Genomic DNA, 11448 nt, shown 5'->3' with positions numbered 1-11448 from the left:
CCTCATCTCCCTGCTGGGCGTCCTCATCTCCCTGCTGGGCGTCCTCATCTCCCTGCTGGGCGTCCTCATCTCCCTGCTGGGCGTCCTCATCTCCCTGCTGGGCGTCCTCATCTCCCTGCTGGGCGTCCTCATCTCCCTGCTGGGCGTCCTCATCTCCCTGCTGGGCGTCCTCATCTCCCTGCTGGGCGTCCTCATCTCCCTGCTGGGCACCCTCATCTCCCTGCTGGGCGTCCTCATCTCCCTGCTGGGCGTCCTCATCTCCCTGCTGGGCGTCCTCATCTCCCTGCTGGGCGTCCTCATCTCCCTGCTGGGCGTCCTCATCTCCCTGCTGGGCGTCCTCATCTCCCTGCTGGGCGTCCTCATCTCCCTGCTGGGCGTCCTCATCTCCCTGCTGGGCGTCCTCATCTCCCTGCTGGGCACCCTCATCTCCCTGCTGGGCATCCTCATCTCCCTGCTGGGCATCCTCATCTCCCTGCTGGGCATCCTCATCTCCCTGCTGGGCATCCTCATCTCCCTGCTGGGCATCCTCATCTCCCTGCTGGGCATCCTCATCTCCCTGCTGGGCATCCTCATCTCCCTGCTGGGCATCCTCATCTCCCTGCTGGGCATCCTCATCTCCCTGCTGGGCATCCTCATCTCCCTGCTGGGCATCCTCATCTCCCTGCTGGGCATCCTCATCTCCCTGCTGGGCATCCTCATCTCCCTGCTGGGCATCCTCATCTCCCTGCTGGGCACCCTCATCTCCCTGCTGGGCATCCTCATCTCCCTGCTGGGCGAGTTCTGGTGCCTGCTGGGCACCCGCACCCTGTTTGATCTTTGCCAGATACAGGTGGGCACCTCCTCCCTGAACGTGCCCCGGACACCGAAGCCCCGCTCCAGACAGCCCTGGGAGCCTCGACAAGTTTCCGGGGTGACCTCTCTTGGGGTGGGGGTCGGAGGCAGCTGGAATCCCCTCTCCCACCTGGGGTTAACTTTTGACCCCTCGGTAGCCAGGGTCGCTAGGAACGGGGCGGGCGCCCCCCACCCTATCCAGTGCCCCAGAGGCCCCCGAACGAGAGGAAGGCCCTGAAAATCGGAAGGCTGAGGCCCCCCTGCGGGATGGGGGAATTGAGTGGCGCCCTCCATCCCTTCCTCCCTGCCTGCCCTCAGGATTTTCCATCCCAGAGGCCTTCCGCGTCAGCTCCAAGCCAGCCCCAGCCCTCGGCACCTGCCCAGCCGCAGGGGACGGCCCCCTCCTGACTTACCTCAGCAAGGACCTGGGGTCTCTCAGAGCCGCCTGGGCTCACCTGGAGGCCTCGACCCCAGGATGCCGCCTGGCGGCCAAATGGCAGGGCCGCCCCCAACCTGAAGCACTGGGGGCCCCAGGAGGGAGGGGAGGATTGGGGGCTGGGCCCCTCAGAGGGTGCGGGGGGAACGCATGGAGGCTGCTGGGTTAACCCTCTTTTTCTCAGGCTGGACAACGGATACAGCCCCTCAGCCCTGCCTTCCCAGAGCGTTGAGGGATGGGGAGAGATTGTCTCCTCAGAATGGCTTCCCCCTTTATCAACCTCCCTTGCCCTTTCCACAAACAATAAAGGTGATTCTCTCAGATTTGTCTCAGAATCATGAACACACAGAGAGGTGAAGAGGCTTTTCTAAGGCCACAGAGCTCTCCGACTGAGGCAGGCTCCCTGGGATATGGGCCAGCTGGGTCCCTGGGTTCAGAAATTTAATATTGACGTGGCTGAGGACGCGACGGGGATGCGGTGGCGTGGATGGGCACGTGGTCTGGGACTCACCTGCTTCTTGGGTGGATGATGCCCGCATCCTGTCCCATCCTAGGCTAAGAAACAACTGGAGGGAGTATGATGCCTAGTCCTCTATTGGTGCCCTTGGTCCCCAGCCTCTGACCCTGACACGAGGATCTTTCAGCCTTGTATCCCCTGCAGGGCCCAGCTCATGAAGGCCACAGGGTATATGGAAAAAGGTTGGGTACCAGCTCCTCTGCTTACCTGCTGTGTGGCCTTGGGTAGGCCACTGCCCCTCTCTGAGCCTGTCAGAAGAACAACTACCATGTGTTGGGCACTGCACTGAGCATTTTTATTATCTCATCTCATTTTAACATCAGCCCCAAGAGGCAGGTACTCTTATCCCTTTTTAGATTCAGAAACCGAGGCTCAGAGAGACTAAGTAACTTGCTCAAGGACACACAGCTAGTTAGTGGCAAGGCAGGATTTGAATCAGGTAGCCTGACCCGCAGAGGTCAAGTGCTGTGCGTGTTCCCTGCTACCCACTTCTTGTTGAAGAATTGGGGCCAGGGAAACTAACAGAGGTGGGCATAAAAAAATATGGCAGGTCCATTCCTGGTAGGTTCTGGAATGTTGTTCCCACCACCTCAGGTTAGCCTGAGGCTCTCTACCCACACCCATGTTCTCCTGGCCCAGGCACCCAGCCCACAAGGCAGTTTGTGTCCATGGGGATTGAGGGCCCCAACTCAAGGACACTTTCCCAGGAGGGACCCCACAGAGCAAAGGAGACTGCCAGCCAGGGGGGCTTCCAAAGGGGTTGTGAGGGTCAGGTTGTCTGGGAGAGGCAAGGGAGGCACCAGGGAGGAGGTGGGACCTGGAGAACGTTCTTCAAGGATTCCAGGCTCTAAAGGGTCCCACTCCTCAGCAAAGCCCACCATGGTCACCCAAAGTCTACCACTTTGGAGCGGAGTCTGGCCTAGGATTCCACTCCCCACCCTGGGTGCACCTGAGATACAGGGACAGGCTGGCCCCTAGGCCAGTCGGGGCGGTTTCAGCTCCTTCCTCCAGGAATGGCCACCAACAGACAGTTGGAGCCCAACTTCTGATCCCCTGCTGTCTATCCCGCCCCCAGGAGGGACCTTTCAGCCCCAGAGTAGCTGAGGTGGGGGAAGTGCCTGTGGATGCCCCTCCCCCAATACAGAACCCAGCCCCCCTCTGCCTGGGAGTGTGCTTGGTTCCCTCTGGGCAGGAAACTTGCCCCAGTCTAGGAGAAAGTGGCTCAGTTAGGTGAGCACAGGGCCAGCCCCTTGCCAGAGCCAGACTGGACACCAGGTTCCAACTCAGGCCTGACGTTTTTGCTGGAAGGTTCCCTGGCCTCCCAGCCCCCCACACAGCCCGGGACCCCGTGGGGACAGGGCTGGGAGGAGATTGGACTTGGCAGTCCTTTCCTTTTTATGGGCACAGGGACTGTTCTCCAAACAAAAATTGGGCCACGTGGGTTGGCATAGTATTCTTTTCTTATCTATTAAATTATTTTTGTGAAAAATCTGCCAAGGGTGTAAAAATTAGAGCACTCTAGTGAGCCCTACCAAACAAAGAGAACTAGGCCTGAAGTCCAGAGGGTAGAGGAAATCGAAAAGGTATGGTCTGCAACAGGGGCATGAAGCTGAACTTGTTCTGCCACAGACCATGAGATCCCAAATCCTGGGTCCGAAACAGCATCCTTCTGAAGAGGTGGGAAACCCGAGCCCCAGTCCCTGCTAAGAGGGAATGGGGGGGCTTCCCTGGTGGCGCAGTGGTTAAGAATCCGCCTGCCAATGCAGGGGACACGGGTTCGATCCCTGGTCTGGGAAGAGCCCACATGCCACGGAGCAACTAAGCCTGTGCGCCACAACTGCTGAGCCTCCGCTCTAGAGCCCGCGAGCCACAACTACTGAGCCCGTGTGCCACAACTACTGAAGCCCACGCACTTAGAGCCCGTGCTCCCCAACAAGAGAAGCCACCGCAATGAGAAGCCCGCGCACCGCAACGAAGAGTAGCCCCCGCTCGCCGCAACTAGAGAAAGCCCGCGTGCGGCAATGAAGACCCAATGAGCCAAAGATAAATAAAATAAAATAAATAAAATTTAAAAAAGAGGGAATGGTACCTCTGGAGCACCTGGGATTGGGGTGAGCCTTCCTCCTCCCTCCTGTGGGTTTTCTGAGCTATGGCGTTGTCCCTCTTGATGTCCTGCATTCCTTCCCCTATTACTGAACATCTGCATGGGGCGAGGCTCTGGGCCAAATACTGAGGACGAGCAAGATACACAAGTAGCAACTGGTGCTGGAAAAAAAAAAAAAAAAAAGTTGGGTATGGGGATAGAGTGACAGGGGTGAAGGAGGGTGTATTTGTTATCTACAGCTATGTAGAAAATGACCCTGAAACAGCAGCGTAAAACAACAGACACTTATTGTCTCACTTTTTCTGGGGGCTGGGAATCCAGGTGCAGCTTGGCTGGGTCTTCTGGCTCAGAGTCTCACAGGCCACAGTCAAGGTGTCACCCAAGGCTATGGTGTCATCTTAAGGCTCGACTGGAGCAGGATCCACTTCCAGTCTCACATTGCTGTTGGCAGGATTCAGTTTCTCACGGGCTAGTGGACCGAGGGGCTCAGTTCCTCTCTGGCTATTGGCCAGGGTCTCCCTCAGTTCCTTGCCACGTGGGCCTCTCCATAGGGCAGCCCACAACATGGCAGCCACCTTCCCTCAGAGCAAGTCAGGGAGACAGAGAGAAGATGAGCAGGACAGAAGTCACCGTCTTTGTAACCCCGTGTTAAAAGCGACATTCCACTCTTTTGCTGCATTCTATTGGTTAGAAGCAAGTCGCTGAGTCTAGCCCACCCTTTAGAGAAAGGGATTACACGAGGGCGTGGCAGAGGGTGGGGGTCCTCAGGGGGCCACTTTAGAAGCTGCCTTCCACAGAAGGCTTCTTTGAGGAGACCTGAATGGACTGCAGGAGCAGGCCAAGCCGTAAGCTGAGGGAAGAACACCCCAGGCTGAGAGAACAGCACAGGTAAAGGCCCTGAGGTGGGAACAAGCTGGGAGAATCCAGGAACAGCAGGAAGTTTAGCATGGCTGGAGCATCACGGAGAGGATGGAGTGGCAGGAATGAGGTCACAGAGGTGGGCGGGGACCAGATCTCTCAGGGCCACAGCCAGCATTAGGAATTTATTCCCCTGTGATGGGCAGCCAGTGGAGGGTTTGCACATGGAGGTGACATAATCTGACTTTTACGTTTTTAAAGGATTCCCCTCCTTGCTGTTTTTAGAATAGACAGTGTAGAAACAGTAAACCAGTTTGAAAGCATTTGAAACAACCCAGATGAGAGCACGGGGGCTTGGACCAGGGTGGTGGCCGGGGAGGGGGCCAGGGTAGTTGCATTCTGAACGTGTTTTGAGAGATTGATAAGATTCCCTGGTCAATTAGATGTGGGCTCGAGAGGAAGAGAGGAATCCTGGGAACTCTTTGATTTGGGGCCTGAACAACTGGGTGAATGAGATGAAGGCCTCCAGGGACAGAGCAGGGTTACCTCAAGCAGGTGTGGTCAGCATCAGTGGAGGGTCCAGGTGTTGTGAGGTGTGTGATGTGGTCTGGAGTTCAGAGAGACCTCGCTAAGAAGGAGCTGCAGAAACCAACCCTGAAGGTTGAGGGGGAGTTCCCAGGACATGGGGTGGTGGTGAAGCCCAGGCAGGTCTCAAGGCTCCTGAGTGGCCTGAGGGATGGAGGAGGGGTCGGGTCAGTGTGGCTGGAGCCGAGGAGGCAACGGGCACAGTGGCGGGAGATGCTGTCACGGAAGTGGGCTGGGGCCAGATCGCCAGGACGGGGGAGGGCTTTCGCATTTTCCCCAAGAGCATCAGGAGCCGCAGAAGGGGTGTCGGGGCCTGTGATGACCACATGCTGCCGTAGCGAGATGGCCTGGCCGGCTTGGAGAATGGATCGTAAGGAGTGAGAGCAGGGCGAATCCAATTTTAAGGGTCTCCTTTAGGGACTTCCCTGGCGGTCCAATGGTTAGGACTCCGCGCTTCCACGGCAGGGGGCGCAGGTTTGATCACTGGTCAGGGAACTAAGATCCCATGTGCCGCATGGTGCGGCCAAAAAAAAAAAAAAAGAAAGGGTCCCCTTTAGAAAAAAGAATACAAAATTCATATGAAAGTGAATATTGATTGAGAATGAGAAAGAAAAGCAGGACGAGCTGCTGGAACCCTGGAGATTTGGGTCCTTCTTCTGACATCTCTGTGGGCAGCTTGCCAGGAACACTTAAAGAGAAATGTTTCCTGAGTGTAACCTGGCTGCCCCTCCCTCCTAGAACACCTCCTAACTCCCAGAGACCCCCCAGTCCTCACAGGGGCCGTGCAAGTGAGAGGCCTGAGCGTAAGTTTCATTAACTTCACGGTAAGCCCACCTCTGCGGAAGAGAGAAGTGGGGAGGCCGGCGAGGGGCCCTGGCAGGGTCTGGGCCACGTTACACTTCAGTAAGGAGGCGTCTCAGGGGTGGGGGTCCTCACTGCCAGAGAGCAGTGAGGTGTTGGATAGATGCCGCCAGGGGTGGAGGCTCGCGGTGAAGCGGGAGCTCAAGGAGGGGCCTGGGGTCGGTGGGGGAACGGGGCCCTGCCCCTGGCAAGCAGCCGAGGGCTTGGGGCAGGCTCAGGGACCCTCCCAAGTGAGTGATGCCAGGACTTCCTTTCCTCTGTCCACAGAAGGGGCTCTGACCTTAAAGGCCTGGGTCAAGGAGGGGCCTTTCCAGCCCACTGAGACTCACGCCCCCCCATGGCCACCCCACACGTCCCGCCCCTCACCGTGAAACCTGTGCGGGTGTGCTTAGTTGAGGGGGGGCCGTGGGAACCAGGGGGTCCAGCCAGAGCCAGCTCAGGACGCTGGACCAGGAGGGGATTAAAAGCCAGACGTTGTTGTCACGGCCAGGTCTAGAGGCTGGGCCCTGCCTGACCCAAGTGGACACAGGCTTGGGGCCTGAGAGTGGGGAACTCCATGTGGCTATAACTGTGGCTTGGTTACTCCCTGCTTGGTTTTTGAACACTTCCCTACACGCTTGGCCTGTTCAGTAAAAGGGCTTGGAGCTAGACTACATGGGCTTGAAAGAAGCTTCCTAACGGAGATGACCCTGAGCAAGTTACTCTCTCTGGGCCTCAGTTTCCCCACTTGATGAGAGGACTGAACAGGATGATGGAGGTAGGGCACTTAGACCAGAGCCTGACTGTGGCCTCTAGTGCCCTCCCCATCGCCCCCTCCCCACAAGGGACTGCGACTCAGTCTCGGCCAAGCCCTTCTGATGTGAAGGGTCAATGAACACAGCTGAGTAAGAGGGACTGGGAACGAGGCACTGGCTCAGGCGGCAGAAGCAGAAATGGATCTCAGCGAAGGAAGAGAATGAAGAGGTCTCCCGCCTCCCCGTTTTGTCCACCAGACTGCTCCCCAGGTAGAGGAAGAAGAGAAGAAGCACATTTGCATTTTATTCGCAAAGAGCTGCATGAGGAATTATAAGCCTGAGCTCCGTATTTTTCTTGCATTATTTTCCCCCAGGCTTCAGGACAACCTTGTAAGGAGTTGATCTTTTCTCTATCTTCCCGGAGGACACTCAAGGTTCAGAGAAATTAAGTGACTTGCTCAAGGTTGCAGAGCTAATAAGTGGGGGAGCCAACATCCAAATTCAAGTGGGTCTGACTCCAAAACCCAGGCTTCTTAACGGCTCACTACCTTATACTAGTTCTCATGTGATTTGCATATGCAGCTACTTAAGACCCCCTACTCTTACTCCTGCATTTCGTCAGAATTACTGAGACCCTACTATGTGCCAAGCACTGTGCTGGGTGCTGGAGACACGGAGGATAATAAGACACAGCCCTGCTCCCAGTTTGGTGGGTAAAGCATATTGGTTCAACCCAGCAGCCTTGAAATGAATCCACAGGATTGCCATGAGTCCTGACACCTGGAGGAATCAGGGCAGGCTTCTCAAAAGTGGTGACAGTGGTGCAGAGTTTGGAGGAAGAGATGATCCAGACCCATGGAGTCTCACCAATATTCCTCATGACTTTGCTTTAAGCAACAGAAATAGTTTTAACTGGTTGAAGAAAAATCAAGAAAAAAGGGAATGCATTGGCTCCAGAGATCCAGAGGTAGGACTTCAAGCATGGCTGGATCCAGCAGCCTAAGCGATGTAATCAGTTATCTCTTCTTTTTTTTTCTTTCCTTTTTTTTTTTTTTTTTTTTTTTTTGCGGTACGCGGGCCTCTCACTGTTGTGGCCTCTCCCGTTGCGGAGCACAGGCTCTGGACGCGCAGGCTCAGCGGCCATGGCTCACGGGCCCAGCCGCTCCACGGCATGTGGGATCCTCCCGGACCGGGGCACGAACCCATGTCCCTTGCATCGGCAGGCGGACCCTCAACCACTGCGCCACCAGGGAAGCCCTCTCCTTTTAAAAAAAAATAAATTTATTTACTTATTTTTGGCTGCATTGGGTCTTCATTGCTGCATGCAGGCTTTCTCTAGTTGCGGCGAGAGGAGGCTACTCTTCGTTGCGGTGTGTGGACTTCTCATTGCAGTGGCTTCTCTCGTGGCAGAGCACGGGCTCTAGGCGCGTGGGCTTCAGTAGTTGTGGCATGCGGGCTCAGTAGTTGTGGCTCGTGGGCTCTACAGCACAGGCTCAGTTGTTGTGGCACACGGGCTTAGTGGCTCCTCAGCATGTGGGATCTTCCCGAGCCAGGGCTCGAACCCATGTCCCCTGCATTGGCAGGTGGATTCTTAACCACTGCACCACCAGGGAAGCCCATTATAGATTTGGGTTTCCTTCTCTATCATCTTTGCCCTGCTGTCCTCTGTCTTGGTCCAAGTGTTGGCATAAATGGTGCCAAGCTTGCATCCTGTCACCCTGGAAAAATAGTGCCTCTTTCTACATAGTTCCAGCCAGGCATTGAGAGTAGGAGTGAGCTTTCCCAAAGAGAAATTGGGTGCTGTCCAGAATCCGAGAAAGTGATGCCAACTGACAGGAACCATGACGTCCCTTGGATTCTCCAGCAGAACCAAGTCTTCCTTACCTTCAGCACTTTTGTCCATCTCACTATAATATCCCCAAACCTCTGTCCTCTCTGTGATGGGAAGAGGACAGTAACTCACCTGAACACCTACTAAGCACCAGGAAACTTCATCCATATTCATCCCAACGAATCCTCACAAAGCCACAGGGAGGTTCTGCTATCCCAGGTTCACAAGAGGAAACTGAGGCTCAGAGAGAAGTGACTTGCCCAAGGTAACAGGCTGGCATGTGACAGAGCTGCAGTCACTCACAGATACTGATGTTACTCATCTCTCTGCTTGCCCACCTCCCCTGCAAGCTGCCCCTGCTACAGTTTGTGGGAGCCCCCACTTCCCTGCACTGCTGCACCCCTGCCCAGCCCCTAGCACAGTAGGTGCTCAGGAAACAAGTGTTGGACGGACCTGACTTCAAGCAGGCAGAGTGAATGATGGAGGGAGGGGCAGGAGAAGAACCAGGACAGGGAGGTCCGGGGGGGGGTCTCTGAGGCTGTTTGCCAAGCAGTAGACCCCCGACCCCCACCCGGGTGTATAATTTCATGCAGCTTCACACGTGGGCACCCCTGGGCTAGGGTTGACAGTTCTGCTCTGACCTGGCCCAGGCGGAGCCTGGCCAGGGGAAAGGCAACTGGACCAAGGGATGCTTCCCCACCTTGGGGTCACCGGCTCCCTGGGGGCTGCAGCTCAGGGAGCCTCAGAGGAAAATCACAGAGGGGAGGACGCCTCCACGCCACTCTCCCCAGGCTTGTCACTTTTCTTGGATCTAGCTGCAGAGCAAAGGGACCCTGTGAGCAGAGAGCTCTAGAAACCAGGTGACAGTGATGTGGGAACAGCCAGCGCCACCACTGGTGGGGCACCAACTCTGGACCAGGCCCTGGTGCGCCCTTTCCCTGCCTCTGTCCCCGGCAGCTCTGCAAAGGGGAGCATTCATGTCTTCATTCAAGGGCAATCAGTCCAGCTGCCCCATGTTACAGGTGAGGAAACAGCCTCCGAGAGGGAAGGAACCTGTCCAAGGTCACAGCCAGCACCAGGGCACTAGGAGTGAAGCCTAAGTCTGACCTCAAAGCCCATGTTTTCCTACTGCCTTCCTCTCCCTGGAATGCCCTCCCCTATTCCTCTTGTGGCTGGCTCCTCCTCATCTCCTCCCAGAGAGGCCTGCCCTAGCCCCACCCACGCTCCTTATTCGGTCTCAGCCCCTTGCTCGTTCCTTTATAGCACACATCACCGCTGGTAATTATATTCATTTTTGTTGGGAGTTCCCTGGCGGTCCAGTGGTTAGGACTCAGCGCTTTCACTGCCAGGGCCTGGGGTTCAATCCCTGGTCGGGGAACTAAGGTCCCGCAAGCCAGCCGAGGACACGGTAGGTGCCCGACTGCTCTGTGGGCAGTAGGTGCCATGTTCCCCAGCACACTGGACAGCAGCAAATGTCCCCACTGCCCTGGATCTTGCCCCTCTCTCCCCGCCTTTCCGTGCCACCCAGGGTCTCAGCTGTCACGACCCTAATAGAAGATTGAGACCCCTTGCTCGGGGGCTTGGCAGAAAGCTGCTCGAGCCTGGCAGGACAGGAGGAGGGGAGCAGGGCCTCTGAGCTGGCAGACAAAGGGCGTGTGTTCTCTCTCATCCAGCGCACTTCCTGGGTTTCCATTGCAGGAAGCCGGGCACCTGCTAAGGTGACACCGACACCAGGGCTGGTGCGGGAGCCCCTTGTCCGGGACGCTCCTCTCCACCCTGGAGCAGCGCAGAGGTGGGACAAGCGACCAGGGGTGTCGGACAGCCGGTAAGTGGCGGCAGCTGGACCTCACATACCCCTTGGACCTTCCCCCTTCCCAGGCCCGTCTTGGCCCAGAATAGGTGTGGGGAGGCCTGGCTCCTAGGTGGAATCGCTGTGGCCTTAGACAAGGCTCCGGATCAACCCTTCGGTGCCTCATTGTCCCACCTGGAGATGCGGTAGGTGGCTCAGGGGTGTATCATGGAGGAGAGGGAAGGCAACTCCGTTTTTATTTGTTTTAAATAAGCTTCTGGGTCACAAAGCAATTAAAAAGCGGGTTCTATGGCTGAAAGTGTCTGAAAACCCCTGGATCGCACTTCCCCCTTAGGGTCCTTCCTATGGCTGGCATCCAGGGGTTCCCTCCTTCCTCCTGGGGGGATCTTGCTCTGAGCAGTGCTGCAGAGGGGAGTGACCTTGCCAGGCTGGAGAATGTGCCGGAGCAGGGGCTCAGGCAGCCTTGGGTGTGAGTCTCTCTCTGCCTAAAAGCGAGGGAGTCACCTCTCTTCCCATCTTGAAGGGTGGCAGTTGCACCCGCCCCTGGGACCGCAGGGCAACGCGTGTGCCCGGGGGCCCCCGCCAGTCTGGGTTTGAATCCAGCTCTGCCACTTGCCTCTTGTGTGACCTTGAGCCTCTCTGGGCCTCAGTTTCTTTGTCTGTGAAGCAGGGATAACCAGCCCTTTCCCATAGGGCTCTCCCGGGGATTAAATGGAAAGGTCTGTAGGCCGAGCATCAGCTAGAAAGCCCCTATAAACGGCAGCTACTGTTATTACTGTTATTGTAGAGTGGCTGAGAGGATCGAATGAGAAAAGGATGACAAGGGGGACAGGAGCGGTGACAAAACGTAGGTGAGGGATTTAAGGAGGCGGGAAGAAGAG

At 56.6% G+C, this 11448-nt stretch overlaps 1 protein-coding gene across 1 annotated transcript in view; it reads left to right on the top strand.

The window, feature by feature from the left end:
* Positions 1-1573, top strand: part of TMEM82 (transmembrane protein 82) — an 8445-nt gene extending 6872 nt beyond the window's left edge. The window contains exon 6 of the mRNA XM_024125257.3: positions 1150-1573. Within this exon, the coding sequence (XP_023981025.1) occupies positions 1150-1239 (90 nt within the window). The 3' untranslated portion in view covers positions 1240-1573. The remainder of the gene's footprint in view (positions 1-1149) is intronic.
* Positions 1574-11448: the final 9875 nt, after the last annotated feature.

The sequence above is a fragment of the Physeter macrocephalus genome, unplaced genomic scaffold, assembly GCF_002837175.3.
Source record: "Physeter macrocephalus isolate SW-GA unplaced genomic scaffold, ASM283717v5 random_83, whole genome shotgun sequence".
NCBI lineage: Eukaryota > Metazoa > Chordata > Mammalia > Artiodactyla > Physeteridae > Physeter > Physeter macrocephalus.
This window is presented reverse-complemented; position numbering and strand designations above follow the sequence as displayed.